General features: G+C 33.6%; 1 protein-coding gene across 2 annotated transcripts; it reads left to right on the forward strand.

The window, feature by feature from the left end:
- The first annotated feature begins 3,940 nt into the window (after positions 1–3,940).
- On the forward strand, positions 3,941–17,512 carry LOC148619507 (GTP-binding protein 1-like). Of its 2 annotated transcripts, none has more exons than XM_088579473.1 (11): positions 3,941–4,034; positions 7,123–7,390; positions 8,171–8,279; positions 9,548–9,728; positions 10,529–10,775; positions 11,919–12,014; positions 12,206–12,444; positions 12,963–13,107; positions 13,797–13,979; positions 14,685–14,820; positions 17,009–17,512. In XM_088579473.1, the coding sequence occupies exons 2-11, from the start codon at positions 7,265–7,267 to the stop codon at positions 17,395–17,397; spliced, it is 1,851 nt and encodes a 616-aa protein (XP_088435599.1). In that variant the 5' UTR covers positions 3,941–4,034; positions 7,123–7,264; the 3' UTR covers positions 17,398–17,512. The 2 variants fall into 2 exon arrangements, with proteins under 2 accessions (XP_088435599.1, XP_088435598.1); XM_088579472.1 differs by lacking the exon at positions 3,941–4,034 and adding an exon at positions 4,063–4,294.

Here is a 17,512-nt window from a genome sequence, read left to right on the forward strand (position 1 = left end):
CGTAGACTTCTTGACCAATTTTTGCTTCCTATATTTAAAAACCAAGGAACTTATGTTCAAGACAGTTCGGAAGTTTTACAGTTTCTATATGACAACAAATTCCTATGTTCTTATGTCATGACGAGCATGTATACAAGCATGTTCAGTGATTTAACTAATTAAGGCGACTGAAAACGCTGATCTTGAAAAGAAAAAAGAAGAATATGCTATTAACATACTTTTCAGCAATGAGAACTTACTTCTAATATTAGAATAAGTTCTATTAGAATTAGTTCTTTATATGATGTGCAATTCAGGGGTGGATCCAGGATTTGAGTTTTTTTTTTTTTTTTTTTTTTTGGGGGGGGGGGGGCGTTAATTGAATTAAATGCTGTGCAAAGCAAGGCAAAATATATTATGGGGAGAAACTTGTAGTGAATATTTTTTTCTTACCGACTTAGGGGGGGGGGTCGTCCGCCCGGTACGCCAGTCCTTGGATCCGCGCCTGCAATGGGGACAGTTCATAGTCCTGACGTATGCGACATACAAGCGTAAGAACTTATTTACTTTATGGTTGAAAAGTTTTAAACATGCACAACATAATTAGTTCAGAGATGATGGCTTTATTGTGGGTCTTTTGATCAGCTTCAAATGTTATTCAACATTGCTAATAAGAACATGAACTACTCAAATTTACTTATATCTAAGTCCTTAGTTAATTTCTTAGAGAAAGTGCAATTAAATCCAAATGGAACAGGGTGAAACCTTATGACACTTAAGACTTAACAGTAGTCCAATGTGCCTAATGCATAATCTCAACAGGTTTAATTCATTAAAAAGTAACTCGACTGCAAAATATATAGCTTGTTCTTCTCACTAGCAGGTGAAACTTTCCTCTCTTAAGACCGCCTCAAGATTGCGAGCTGGAACGTACAGACATTATACGAAACCGGAAAAGCTACCCAGGCTGCAATAAAAATGCACATGGAGCACTACAACCTTGATATTTTGGGACGAAATGAGAGGGACATCATATGGAGCGGTCATACTATCTTCAGGGCAAACTGTACTGTACTCTAGACCACCAAACGAGGATGGTAACCATCAATATGGAGTAATAATCTTACTCAACCAGACGGCCAAATCATCACTCATCGAATGGAATCCTGTGAGGGAAAGAATTATCGTAACAAGATTAATGTCAAAGATACAAAAAGTAGCAGTCATTCATTGATAAGCTCCTGCCAACGTAGCAGAGGAAAAGGACAAAGAGGAGTTTTACACCCAGCTCCTAGCTACGCTACATTGAATAACACCACAAGACATCTTGATTGTAATGGACGACATGAATGCCTAAGTTTACAAAGATAACAAGGAGAGAGAACTCATCACAGGGGAGATAGGAATTTGTAACATCAACGAAAATGGTGAACTCTTTGCTCCCACAACGATCTAGTCATAGGAGGTACGACATTCCCGTTCCCTCACATGATATGCACAAAACAATCTGGGTATCTTAAGAAATGAAAACAAGAAACCAGATAGACCACATAACAGTCGCTTGGAGATGGAGAAAGAGCATAACACACATTAGAGCTTTTCGAGGTGCTGACATAGCACCCGATCATCAACTTGTGGTGGTTAAATTTAAGATCAAAATAGCCAGGGCAACTAGACAAGATTAGATTAGAAGCAGAAAGTAGAACATAAGGAAGAGGCGTAGTAGACAAACGATGGGAGAGAGTAAAGTTCACATATAACACCACATGCCAAGAAGAACATAGATTCTCAAAGAAGGAATACAAGTCATGGTTATTTGACGATACAATCGAGACAACTGAGAAGCGTAGGTCTGTTAAGATACAACTGACCAGGTCAAGACAAGATTGCCGAAAGAATGGTTGACGAGGGAACACATACGCATTAGGAAAGAGGTAAAGAGGAAGACCAGACAGGATAAAAGAACCTACTTCAACGAGCTCGCTTCAAAAACAAAGAATGCAATGGGCAAAAATGACACCAAAACTGTGTATAACATCACATGCAAACTGGCAGGTAGAGAGACCAACACATCTAAACCAGTGAAAGACAAAGATGGCAATGTAAGAACAAATCTAGACGGACCATTTTTAAATGGAGAAGATATACAAGATGTTCCTTATCTACCTCCTAGAGAAGTCCTTGATGTTGATACTTGCCCAATCACAAAGGATGAATTCATGAAAGCCCTATGGAGAATCAGGATCGGAAAAGACCCAGAGCCGTACCAAATTTCCATCTGATGTTTTAAAGATCAACCTTGAAAATACATTTTGATTGATTGATTGATTGATTGATTGATTGATTGATTGATTCTTGGGATTTAACGCCCGAGCAACAATATTTCAGCTACATCCAGGCGATGAACATGAAATAGACGATAAAATGAACATAAGATGAGGATTAAATGAAAAATGAGATTTGGAGAGGTGAGTAGGGTCGGGCAATTTAGCCTTCTGTGACGATGCCCAATGGTTCCCACTCCGGTACAATACACCAGAAGGGTATTTAAACTTGCGAGGAACGTGGCACCTTTCCGTATTATAGCATAACAACCCTAGCATGTAAAATGCCAGGGTTACCCCATTCCACCACCTGAAGCACACAACCCAGTTGCTCTGTAGGCAGAGCGCCCTAGCAACCCCCCGCCCCTCCGGTCAGGATTTTGAGCACTATTTAGTCGCCTTTTAATGCACATACATTTTCAATATTTTCAATATAAGTTTGCAAGCATTTTAATTAGATATATGTACAATCATGAATTTACGATTGTTTCTTGCCTTCTTGATCTTTTGCTAAAAGTAAGATGTATATCAATTGATAAATCTAGATTGGCCATGCATAATAGATTGTGACGTGGGCTGCTTCACTGTACTAGACCCAGACTTTCCTGTGCTATTGCAGGGGAAGCTTCCCGGCCTACACGAGTCCTCGACTTTCTCGTGCTATCGCAGGGAAAGCTTTCGGGTCTGCACGATTCCCAGACTTTCTTGTGCTCTGTTATAGTTTAGAAAAAATGAAAGAGCTCCTCGTCCAATACCTGACTACAGACAAAGCCATGTTGTGTTTAAGCCGAGTAAATTTCATCCAACCCTCACCAAAAATATGGGGTGGTTAGGAGGATTTTATTTTTCTTTTTTTTCACTTCTTACCAGATATTTGCTAGCCTAATATTAGCTATTTGATGAATAGACATCTTATAAATCCATAGCCACATCAGTATCAGAGAAGAAACATTATTTTGGTCAACAAGAATTGAAAGATTTGTATGTTATAGTGCCTAAATACAAGAAACGGATGTGAAAAATCCTGATTTTGAAATTCCCGTCCCATTTTATTTTTAAAAATGTCATTTTTAGGAGTGGGAGGGGATGTAAATCTAATTATATTTATTTTGGACTCAACAAGAATAAAATATCTGATTGAACTGAAGATATACTTTCATATGCCCTCCCTTGATATTTATATAATATGTTTAATATTTTCCAATTATTCCTTTTGTAAAGTTGATAGGCAAATAATAATAAAAATTGCCAAATTCCTGAAAAAAAATTATAATTCATCTGCTATTGAAAAAAAAACACAGAAAAACACAGAAAAAAAAAATTATTTCACAACATTGAAAATGTTTAATTTTAACTTATCTTTTTGTAGGGTTAAAAAGTTTAATTGAGTCGAATCTGTACTACAACTTTTTTGTAAGAGATACATTTATAAGCCCTGTTGCCTTTGAAATGTTAATTTGTTGTTGTTGTTGTTGTTTTTTTTTTTTTCCTTAATCTTATTTTCTTTCTATTTCTTTTTTATTTTTGTGTGTGGTTTCTACACCCATTTATAGAGAAGGAAGAGGTAAATGTTTTAAAATAGGTAAACCGATCAGAGATACAACTGTTATTTTCCGGATATTCTTATTCTTACCGAAGTTGTTCACAACTTAGAATCTCCATTATGATGACATGGTGGCGCAATGCTGTTCTCAAAAACGGATAAAAACCACTACAAAGTTCACATTTCAGGTATATTGCATCAGCGCATTAAATCAGCAGCTATATAACTATGTTTGCGTCACTGGGTAGTTCAGTTAATATTGCATTTTCCTTCAGCTCTGTGCATTCAGCATTTGAATGTACGAGCACCAGATGTTCAACGAATTCTTCAAAAAGTTTGCAAACTGTACATTTGTCATGTTTGTGAAGTAATTGAGATATGTGATCAAACGGAGGGCTAAAGCGATAGTTCCCTCTCCAGGGCTACAAATGGTTACCTGAAATATTATGTGAGTAGTAGCTTCAATGTTGTATAATCAGATTTTCGACATGTACAAAAATATACAGAATGATGTGGACTTCTTTATGATATAATGTTATGTAATGTAAGTACAGATATGTAAGCTTTATTTGGATATACAGGTTTAACAAAACATGAGGTCAGTATGGACTGATATTCTAAAAAATACATGTGTGCTTACATGTACAATGCCACTGTATACAGGTACATGCATGAATAATTGTTTGGTTTCTCATACATGTACATGTAGCTTAATTATGTGGTATCAAATTGTCATGGTGAGACAATTTTTGTATTGTATTTCTGCAGTTATAAACCGGGATACATTTACAATTTACATGTGAATACACCATATTTTTAACTGTGATTGATAAATTTGCTTGTACTTGTACATGCACTGCACTGTACGAGTATTGTTGATGAAGTTGTTCTAGTTCTCTATTATCATTTAATCTCCACAAATGGATGTAATTATTGAAATGATTTGTAAGAAAATGTAAAAAAGAAACCTTATAAGTTCCTGTTGTGCATTAAATGTATGGTACATGTATTTGATCTGAATGTTTGTAACAATACATGTACATGTACATCCTCATCTACACATGTTGATAGGGATAAAATTATAATTTCAAAACTATGTGTTAGCACTGGGATTTATGTCAGGTTAAGTTCAAGTCATTTTCTTTAAGATACGTGTACATGTTTGTTATAATGACTTACATTGTAGTACACTAGTGTACGTTTTGCATATGTACTTTAAGATAATGTGCATTATTACTATGAATGTTCAATTTGAAGAAAATAGGCAGTGCTCTCTCCAGGATTTTTTGATAGTGCTGTATTCAGCTTGTGTGACAGGACATTAGAAGAGCATGTGTCAAAATGTACTGCATTGTATTTTATATAATTTTCAAATATTGATTCGTGTATACAAAATGTATTACATGTACATGTATATGCTGTTATCAAATTATGTTTATATGAATTATTCATTGGTAAATATTTCAACACTGCAGTAATAATTGTAACACAAAAATAGAAAAGATCTTCTTTAAATTAGTAAGATACATAATTCTTCATAAACATTCCTTCCAAAACACACACACATGCATCCATGCAGGGTTCTCCATGAATACAAATTTTACATGCAAAATTCTTGCTTTTGAATAAGATCATTCTTCATTTCTAGTCATTGTAACTTTCAATATATTTAGGATTTAAAATTTAAAAATACATGTACCAGGTGCATGTACATATGTTGCTAGAAAAGTGCCAGAAATTTGCTAATCACCTGGTTCCGTGCCCCCAGTTTTTAGTGTAGTCTGAGTTGCTCATTTGTTTTTGTTACTTTGTATGTATGATTTTACAGTCTGTAGTTACTTTATGTTCTTTGTTGTATATGTCTGTTTTCCATGTCTGGTCTTTGTCTCTGGATTACATTCTTTTGATTACCGCTATAACCTTGGTTCCTTTGATTACTCTTTCAGGAAGTCATTAATCAGTGAGGCAAGCATACATGTACATGTATCTGGTAAAAAAAATACTTTAGTATGATTCTTGTGAAGGTGACACATTGCCTGTTTTTATTAAAATGGAGTTAATTTAAGAAAGAAACCAATTTTTATTCTTGAAATCAGAACTAAAGTCCATAATATTTCCTCACACCTATGGTACGATTTTTAGACTTCTGGAATTTTACTTTCTATTTCTAAATGATTTTCCTGCCAAAATACTGTGTTCTCCAGACATTGGAGGAAAATTCACAACATTGCAGTACATGTATAAACAAACAACAGCCACTTCCTTCTCTTTCAAGTGTTTGGGAAGTATCTGATGGAATAAATATTGTTTGGGAATTTGATATGTTCTTTAATAAGTTAAGTCAATAGACACTGAATCCAACCTTGCATACAGTTGTTATACTGGTCAATGAGTAGTTTTTGCCAGTAAGTAATTCTTGTCAACCGATTTTTCGTTCTCTCCTGTGAAACAAGTTTAAGGGCCTGGGGAGAACACTGAGACCATGTCAATTTTTTTTTTAAGTTGTCAGCAATGTCATCAATTGGCTTCAGACACCCGAGTGGTCATGAGGTGATTTAATAACTGCTATCAGTCAAGCTGGTTACTTTGAAGAATGCCGTAAATGACCTCGAAACACATGACTTTCTGTCAAATTGGTTTTTTATCCCCACAATACACATACACAAATTGACAAATTTCATAGCACAGGGCTTGTAGCAAAATAACACAGTACTCACATTGATAGTGCAGCACTTTAAGGGCATGGAAAGAACATCCCCACAATACATGTACACAAATTGACAAATTTTATAGCACAGGGCTAATAGCAAAATAACACAGTACTCACATCAATAGTGCAGCACTTTAAGGGCATGGAAAGAACATCCCCACAATACATGTACACAAATTGACAAATTATATAGCACAGAGCTTGTAGCAAGATAACATAGTACTCACATCAATAGTGCAGCACTTTAACGGCATGGAGAGAACATCGAACAGGGCCTATTCTAGAGGGTGAAATGAGCAAAAAATTTTTGTTTGTGCTCACTTCTCCGTTTGTCCATTTGTCTTTTGACGGGGAGAAGTTTTTGTAATAGTTTAACTATTACAAAGACAAAAATATAAAAAATGTCAGTATCGTTTTGTTTTTTTTTTCTTCACAGAACTTACTGAAACTTCTCCTACTCATTGATGTCTAGTTTAGAACCTGAGTAAGGCTTTTGCATCACTTAAAATGTATGTACATGTGTGAATATTACCAAATCACTAATGTACCTTTTCTTTTCTTTAAAGATGAGTTTTTGATGTAGAGAGTCCCATACATTCAGCACGGAACCCCAGCATACACTGTAACCATTACCATATCATTTTATATTGCTGTACAATAAAAAGAAGCAAAAAGAAATCACAAGATTTTCGATTTAAATTGACCAAAATGGCGGCAGCTGTGGACATGCCGACACCTGGTACTAGTCCAAGAGAACAAGAAGAGGATGTTGAAGGAAATCTATTCTCCCCAGCAAATGATGTTGAAGTTGATGCTTCCCCGCTTACTTCTAAGGTAATTGTTTATGACTTTTTTAATTGAAATATACATGTACAAATGTACATGTACATGCATTAGGAAGTTCTTTGGTAAGAGTTCATTTGTTGTAATTTGAAGTGACTGGTAGTCAGTGATTGAATATGAGGAAACATACTTGCTAAGATTCAGAAAATTTCATTAGTGTAGTAAAGAAATAACTGATTGAAATAAGATTCAGTTCATGGAATTGCTGTTTAGCTAGTGGAAATATTTCTGGAATGAAATCCTTGGTAATTGGAATTGTTTTACAACTTTGATTATGTACATGTACATGTAGCTCAGGTTGTTGACTGGGTTGCAGCAGTAAAGTTCATATTTATAATTACACATGTAACTACAATTATTTTATTGTCTGATAAGTGATAAGTACATTAAATGTTACTCATAGATTTCAAGCAAGTTTTTCACTTTCATCTTATGGGACTTAAAGCCCTGAATAAAAGAGTTGTTAAGCACATTTCCCTTTGTTATCTGAGATTTTTGTTGGATTTACAAAGACTCAAAAATACATCTAAAAGTGTCTGAGTTTAAATTAAACTTAAGACAGATTTTCAGATTATTTAAGGTTCATTTTAGACAGGTTTCACTGAATTATGTATAGAAAGTCAGCCATTACTATTTTCATTGCCATAGATTTAAAACTAATTTCAACATATATGCACATTAGTACACTATACAAAGTTCGAGGATCCTTCTTTTACATGTAAATATTAATGAGTGGATTGTATTTGTTGTTTACATTACATGTACTTTCAGGTAAGCTTAATCAGTCCAAACCATGAAGAGTATGAATACATTTGTGACCTTATTAAGGACAGGATAGAAGAAGGACATGGAGAAACCATTTACGAAATTGGAACTGGAGGTATGTCTAAAAGTGCAGTTTTCTAGCTTGCAAAAGATAGAAAGGAGTGGCTCCTTTGTGTACTTTACCTTTCCAAATAGCATGAGCTATTATTTTAACCAAAATTCCCTAGTAAAGGGGCACAGTACAATCAACCCTTTAACCCTCAAAATTAAGAACATTTTGAGAATACCTATATTTAATACATTTTTGGTTAAAGAGATGACTTTGCTACTGTTATTTGACTAAAATGGAGTAGGCACAGCATTTCTTTTTGACGTGTATGAGGTTTAACTGCAAATGGGAAATAGTTACATGTACATGTACAAGTAGTACTTAGTCAACAGAGAACGTGGACTATTCATATTTATTTGAAATAAAATTATCATTGAAATATATGAATTATTAGAATATTCATAATATAAATATGTGTTTTCCATTGCAAATGCTTTTGTTCATTTACCTAAATTTCTGACATTTCAGTAATGTTTGTCTTTAAAACTAAGTTTGGGATGAAAGTAATATAGATGGCATTGATTGCTATGTGATTTTCTCATTATATAAACATTGAAAATACTTGCAATACACTTATGCAATTTAAGTTAGAATTTTAAAGGTTAAATTTTAAAATAATTGTTGGGGACACTTAGTGTTATTTTACATTCTTTCCCTAACATTACATATAACTTCTTTAAGATAAATTTGTGCTCATTATTCTGCACCCTGCTAACTTGCACATGCATGTTGCTGTAGAGCCTTCCTCTCAGTTCTCACTTTTACTTCAGAAAACAAAAGCAATTCAGTGTATGTTCGAAACTACACAGACTTTTTGTATCACGCTAGAATTCTAACAAATAGGCTTCTGGAACAGGATTATGCTACTACAAGATTGAAGTCATCTCTCCTCATTTGTCTACCCCAGACTTGACTTGTTATGAGCAACTCAGTGGGTTCTAGAAAAGCAGAGGATGCTTATCATACCAGTGCACCTGGTCCATGCTCCCAATTATTTTAGTGGAATCTGAGTTGCTCATTTGGTTTTGTTACTTTGTATGTATGATTTTAGTTACTTCATGTTCTTTGCTGTGTATATCTGTTTTCCGTGTCTGGTCTTTGTCCCTGGATTACATTCTTTTGATTACTGCTATAAACTTGGTTCCCTTGATTATTCTTTCAAATAAAAATGTAGGTTTGGGAAATTGTTTTCACTGCAGTATTTTTCAGTATATTGTAAAAAAAATAAATAAAAAATTCTAATTATCTACAAGTATTTATATTTTTGTCTTTAGATGGTGAGGCTCCAGGACTCAGTGCTGAAGATTTGCATGCGAGTGCAGCAACATTGAAAATGATTGCCCAGACACTAGCGCTAGAAATGGTGCTTCTGCGTGAAAAAAAAGAAGCTGATGGTGACATACATGAGTATTTATTGCGGAGAAAACTTGAACCTGCAGACTTTATGGAAGTTAGGTAAGACAGTAACACTTAAAGGACAAATTATTTTTAAGCCTTCCTTATAAAATTAGGGGTATATATGAATGAATGAATGTTAAAGTGCTACATATACAATCGTATACTTGTATTTAGTCAAATTTACAACCAATCAGGGGGTGGAGCTAATACATTTTGTATTGATAAAACTATGTTAATTTCAAATAATGATCAGATTTTGCCTAAATAAAAATAAATTATGAAGACAGGATATTATCGTAGTTCAACTTAGAATTTTAAATCAGAAAAAAATGTCATATATGTGACGATAATGAACTGTATGTGTTTAGGATGTAAATGAGAAAAATGTATATTACATGTACATGCATAATTTCGGCATGAGCTCAGACCATTATAATCGGCTCCATGAAGTGGCAAGGTATTTGTGATGCACTACAAAAAGTTGCTTGTCTGTCCAGATAATAACTTTAGAAGATATTAAAGGATCTTTTTTCAAACTTTTTATAGTTTTTTAGTTATTGTGAACCAAAAAATATAGATCAAGTTCGATTTTCAGTTTGATCAGACTATTTATGTAATAGTTATGGCTATTTTAATTAATTTTTAGCCCCTCCCAAAAAAAAAATTTGCAACATGGCAGGGATGGTATCATTTAATGTCTCGATAGATGCCCTATTTTTATATATTGAATTTCAGTCAGTGGGCATGCCTCTATGAGAACTATTAATCTTTCTCACTTTTAAAATTGAGGTTAACTTTATAGAGTTTTCGTTCAATTTCTTACGGTAATATGCAAAAAGTCTTATTTTTAATTACAGAGTTGCAGTTGTTGGTAATGTAGATGCAGGCAAAAGTACTTTACTTGGTGTGTTGACACATGGAGAACTGGACAATGGTAGAGGTCATGCTCGTCAGAGACTGTTCCGACACAAACATGAAATGGAATCAGGGAGAACTAGCAGTGTTGGTAATGACATCCTTGGGTTTGACGCTACTGGAAAAGTTGTGAACAAGCCAGATCATGGAAACTTAGACTGGGTTAAAATTTGTGAAGAATCAGCGAAGGTATTGATTCTTGTTTCTTTGAATATTCCTTTCCTTTTCAGTCTTTTTTTTTCCTAAAGACTAGATGATATTAGTTCACAGGTAGTTCAATTTATAACTTGATGAAGTTTATTGAAAGTTCTCGCATACCTTTGGAAAAAATGTCTTATAAACCCTTCAGTCACTCATTATTGGTTGTGAATCTCACTGAAGAATTATTTTTAATTATATGTACATTTGATGTCTGTAACCACTTTTTCAAGAGTGTCATATATACTTGACTCTACAAGTTATTGCTCCACCAAAACGTTTCAAATTTGGTATCAATCAATAGTTAATTCAATTTCCTACATAGTGAGTGCACAAAAAGAAAGATTTTTTTAATAAAGGTTTAAATATTACCCTTACCCCTAGAAAACTGGTCTCAGTATCAAACAAATTCTCATTCACAGCATTCAGGAATTGTGTATGGTGTGTGAGCCTGCCCACTTCTAAGTTCCTTTATTTTGAAAATCTCCATAATGATTTTAGGAATCTAAGTCACTTCATATTTGTGGGTAAGAAGCATTCTTAAACTATACTCACTGCCATGTAATGGCAAGGAATAATGTGATACCTTTGATTTAGACGATATATGTTTGTGTGTGTGTCCTTCTAAACCCATGATGGTTCCAAGATGATAACTTGAGGACTAATCAAAGAATTTTTTTTTAAACATTGCACAACTCTTACACAGAAAAATATTTTTCATGTGAAATTCATGTTAATCGAGCTTCATGGGAAATTCACATGAAATTAACATGATTTTCATGTGAAATTCACCAAACACGAATTTCATGTGAACATTTCGTGTGAATTTCACATGATGGCTCCATTCACCCAAATTTCACATGAACTCTGTCACTTAGTATTTGCTCAATTCAGGTGAAAATCAAGTGAAATTCGTGTGAAAATCATGTGAAATAATTTTGCCTGTGTAAAAGTATTATAAAACACAAATCTTCTTTCTTTCAGCACAATTCCATTTCAGTTTTCAAGTTTCCCCACCCAGTAATTTGTTGTTTTGATTTTTTTATTTGTATACTCTACAGCTCAATGTGGTGGGATATCCTTTAATGTGTTATTAGCTTTTTTGTTATGAATTTGTATTATTATCTTTTGTAGGTCATAACCTTTATTGATTTGGCAGGCCACGAGAAATATTTAAAAACAACAGTATTTGGCATGACTGGGCATGCTCCAGATTTTGCTATGTTAATGGTAAGTAATACTTTGTATATTTCCAAATTTAAATATTTCTAGTCTTAGATGTGGCAAATGGAGTCATAGTTTTCCTATTATAATTCTTTATTTTTCTGTATTGTTGAAATTATTGATTACCACTTCCTCATTGGTCATTGTAAATTCATCTTTATTTGTAAGAAAGGTATTGAATTCAATATTTTTTGCAGGTTGGTTCTAATGCTGGTATCATAGGAATGACCAAAGAACATTTAGGATTAGCTCTGGCATTGAATGTTCCTGTCTTTGTTGTTGTCACCAAAATTGACATGTGTCCACCTAACGTCCTTCAGGAAACCTTAAAATTACTACAAAGAATTCTCAAATCACCTGGTTGTCGGAAAATTCCAGTCCTAGTCCAAAACCAAGATGATGTCGTTGTTTCAGCGATGAATTTTACCTCTGAAAGGTAAGGTTGAGTTCAAATCAAAATGGGAAGATGTTGATCTATACTTAGTATGGTTTCTAATTATTATAGATAATAAAAGCCCCTCCCCTCTTTTTACTTGTGTCACCCACATCAAAACAAATCCTTTCAGTTTTGTACTTGCCAAAGAGAGTTGAACAAAATAAATAACTTTCACTCACAAAAAATTCACTTGTGGTAAATGTCAGGAAATGAAAATCCTCAAAAACTGCCAAGTGTCCTTAGATGCATGGATTACAATCTGAATTACATAATGCAGTGATCAAGGATTTTTGAAAAGTTAAGGTTCTGATTGTAAAGCTATAAATGAAAATTAACTTTGCTTCCTAAACTTAACTAATGTTTTTGGAAAATCATGTTTTGTACTTGAAAAAGGAAAATGAGACATGAATAATTTTCCTGTTTCAAAATTTGATTTGCCCTGATCGATAGGCAATGTGAATCCTTGACCACAATACTTACTGCTCTATTACTATAGTACTATTGGTTTTACTTTACAGAATGTGTCCAATATTCCAAGTCTCAAATGTTACTGGAGAAAATTTAGAATTACTACAAATGTTTATGAATTTGTTGTCAACGAGATTAAAATGTATGCCGTCTGCTCCTGCTGAGTTCCAGATAGATGATACTTTTTCTGTTCCAGTAAGTGGCCTTTTTCGTTGTTTTTTGTTTTTTTGTTTCTATCATTAATTGATCAAATTAATATAGCCAAGGAGACTGAATCTTTTCCTGGCGTGTCACAATATACAACGTTTTCAACAATGTTAAGAAAAGTATGTTAAAAAAATAAAAATATATCATAATTATGAAAATGTTGGTACCCAGCCTATACTGACTAAAATGAATGAAATTGTAGCATATATTTAAGAATAATTGAAGTAAAAGTCTTATTCTTGTATTTGAGACCTGAAATTTGAGACTGTTTACCTCCATTCAACAAAACAATAGAGCACATGGTATTGTAGGAAAAAAAGATCACTTTTCCAGAAAATATTATCTTCAGCTCATCCATAATTTTTTTTAAATCTTTTTTTCATATCTAGTTCTGTTAATAAATATACATGATCTGACATAAGTAGCATCATTTCTAACGTAAGCTTATTTGTTGATTGAAGTATATTTGCAGGTGTTTTATGTAAGACCAGAGCATGCATAAAGTTTTGCAATGTTTCATGTCTGTAGCATACTTCTGTTAACTGTTTGCCATACACTTGAGAACTTCATTATTGAATTTGTTACTGTTTAATCATACAAAATGTCTTGGTATAAGGAAATGATTTGATAATCACCTGTAATATAAAGATGACTTTGAAAATCTTGCTTATTCGCAGGGTGTAGGAACAGTTGTTTCAGGTACTTTACTACAAGGTTCTATAAGAATTAACGATAACTTGTTGCTGGGACCTGATGCACTTGGTAACTTCCAACCAATAGCAGTAAAAAGTATTCACCGGAAACGTATGCCAGTTAAAGAAGTCAGAGGTGGTCAAACAGCGTCATTTGCTTTAAAAAAGGTGAGATAAGCTGTCATATGGAAATCAGATAGATCTGCTGACAAAAATCTATTTAATCCTTTTGTTATATTCATGAACAATTACATTATACACTTAAAATTGGGCATTTTTTTACAAAATCACTAATATCATTGACCTAAAATCATTGATTTACTATTTATGTAACAGACTGGCCTAAAGTTAAAACATCTGTTGCAGGAAAATGAATTATATTATTTAGAGTTACCTCCCCTTGACTGATTGTTTAAACTTATAAGTTAAATAAATAGTAAATATCAAATAAACAAGAAATCATCAACTGTTACATAGGGTTATTTTGTTTTTTATGTAACAGAAAAAATTGTAATTAAATCTGTAATATGCTCAATTGGGCTGTGCATTACTTCACTTTGTTGTTTGTGTTTGAAGTGAAAAAAAACACAGTGCTAAGGATGGCATTTGAGAAGAAACTTAACAAAGACTAGACTTGTATTCAGACAAAACACAATATCTTTAGACCAGGCCAGCTTTTTTTCTGTATTTATTAAAATTTTGATTTTACAGTTGAATTTTTTTTACGGCATATAAACTTCTAATTTTGCCAATTTCTATTGTTTGTTGACTTTGTGAAATAAGTTCTTTTCAAATACATGTATTTTCCATTTCCTGATAGGAAATGTTTTGGTTTGTTTTTGGTGATTCATACAAGACTTTTTCCATTTCCAGATCAAAAGATCAACAATACGAAAGGGTATGGTAATGGTGTCACCAAAGATTGATCCTAAAGCCTGCTGGGAGTTTGAGTCCGAAGTATTAGTACTACATCACCCAACAACAATAAGTGTCAGATATCAGGCAATGGGTATGGTTATTATAGTAGAGACCACAACCAAAATTACAAATCAGCTCACTTTTTTTTTGGTTCTAAGTTAGCAAAATATAGATACAAATGTAGGAAGCACAATTAAAAAGTTTTACAGGCTGGAAAATTGGTTTAAAAAATTTTATTGCTTAAGCATTATAATGCTCCCACTTGTTTTGTTAGCTATAAAGAAATCACTTTGTCTGTCCATCCAAATTTTTTTATTCCAATGGATGGATTGACTTCAAATTTAGTCTATAGGTGGGGCATATTTTGTAAGTGATTTTTATCACTGTTTGATATCAACTTCATTTTTTGTGGGGCTTAGCCATTTGTAGCTCACCTGGCCAAAGGCCATGTGAGCTATTGCCATCACTTGACATCCATCGTTGTCTTCATTAACAATTTTTCAAAACTATTTTCCTCTGACACTACTTGACCAATGGAATCCCTTTGGATATCCTGCATAGAACTGACATGGGGATTTTTTATCTGTCAAAAAACATAGCTGCCATTACTAAAAGTAGAACATAAGGGTCAGACAGTAGTTTTTCACATATTATATCTCCAAAACAGTTAGGTTTAACCACATTCTTTCAATTGCTGAAATTATCTTTATTATAAGGCCAACAAAAGTTTTAGGGATCAAAGTTGTCAGACCACTCCTTGTTAGAGTTATTGCCCTTGAAAGGTGAAAAATGACAGTTTTTTGGGTGTTTTTTTTTTTTTTTTTACAGTTTTCAGCTGACGTCTTCCTTGAATGATAAATAGAAAGATATTTTCAATTGCTGAAATGTTCCTTGTGATAAGTCCTACCAAAGTCTTCTCAAGTCAAAATGTTGGACAACTCCTTGTTAAATTTATTACCTTTGAATGGCAAAATTTAACCAGATGAGCGATTCAGGCTCCTGGGAGCCTCTTTTTCTGAATGGAATAGCAGGAAATATAAATCTCTGCTCTCAATGAATAGATTTCTTCAAAATTTAGTGTTTGGCTTTGTATAGATGAGCATACAAAGTATCATGGTCTTAGGGTAGCATAAACAGGTCTGCATAGCATGTGGAAGTTGACCTGCTTTAAATCAAAAGCTCATTGACACAGAACTGTCTTACTTTTTTTATTAGAGGGTCCTGCTGGTATAGATAATGTGTCTGATTATAAACTTTCATGTATGCAGAACCAATCTAAATTCATAAACAGTACTTTTTTCCTGGTTTCTTGTATTGCTTTATAAACAGTTTACAGTGATATTGTTGGCCTTTTTCAAAACTATCTCATTTTTTTTTTGAGATAATATGTATCATTTTTTTTTAATTTGGAATTTTGGGATTAATGTGCAAAACCTTGAAGTTGTAGGTAAAACAATAAGTTTTATGGAGGATGTCAAGAACATACACATTTAATCATTGTAATTTTGAACGGAAACACCATATGTTATCCTTAGACTACCTATTTTGAAATAATTTATCTTAATCAGGATTAATTTGTTGCAATTTGACAGCCTTATTCCAGAGGTAATTTAAGGCAAACAATATCACAGAGTTTTTTTGTCCATGGCTCTGGCAGATCCATTGGTTTTAAAAGCTCTAATGAGGTATGCAATAACTTTGAAGAAACTTTATAGGGTGTTAGATTACCATAACGAGATGTTCATATTATCAGGAATTTATGTAAGGACAAAAATTTATAGAAATGGCAGCTGTTGGAATTTAAGCATTTTTCAGCAAGACTTGGGCTGATGCTTTGTCCACAACTCCTTCTCAACATCTTGCAGGATTGTTATGAAACTTAATGGAGTTTTAGATTATCATATTTTCAGGAATTAGTCATAGTCTGTTTTAATGTTGTCAACCAAAAATAGCACTGATTGCTTTTTGCAGTTGGGTGTTTTAGAAATGGCAACAAACAGTGTGTCAAATGTGTCATAGAAACTTTGTTCAATTTGAATATGTCCACATTGGTCCCCAAATGTACAGGGTTCAACAAGCTCGTGGGGGGGGGGGGGGTGTGTTAGTCCAATTAGGGTCAATGTGTAGTTATTGTCAAGATATTGAAGTGGACACATGTGCTCTAGTGCAGTGGATTATTATTGTTTGGAATATTCCAGTTTAGCAAACTCCTATGTTCTGCCTGTCATTGAGCCAGTTTGTGCTTAAAATTTGATGAATGAATTTATTTCTATTTTTAGTCCATGTAGGGAGTGTTCGGCAGACAGCTACAATAATTCACATGACAACAGATCACTTACGGACAGGTGACAAAGCAATAGTGAGATTTAGATTCATTAAAAACCCAGAATATCTCAAACCTGATATGAAAATGGTATTTCGTGAAGGCAGAACAAAAGCTATAGGTACTATCTCAAAATTGCATCCGCATGTGAGTGCGGTTGCTCAGAACACTCGGCAGCAACGAGCACAGAAGAAAGCTATGGAGGCTAACCACCAAATGAACCCAGCAAATGAGCCACAAAAAGCAAGCAAAAAGTCCAAACGTAATGATTTGACTGTGACATCTAGTGAGAATGTTGTGGAGCAACGAGTTAACTCCCCTACTGCAGTGACAGTTGAGTCCTAATTTATAGCTTCAAAAAATGTTTTCTCTTTTTATTTTGGCATTGTGTTTTTCTGAGTTTTCCCCCTTTTGAAAAGGGTAAAGTGAAAAGTAAAATACATTAAAAAAAATTTTAAAA

The sequence above is a fragment of the Perna viridis genome, chromosome 4 (genome assembly GCF_037379345.1).
Source record: "Perna viridis isolate PV_CMFRI_1.1 ecotype Kerala chromosome 4, ASM3737934v1, whole genome shotgun sequence".
NCBI lineage: Eukaryota > Metazoa > Mollusca > Bivalvia > Mytilida > Mytilidae > Perna > Perna viridis.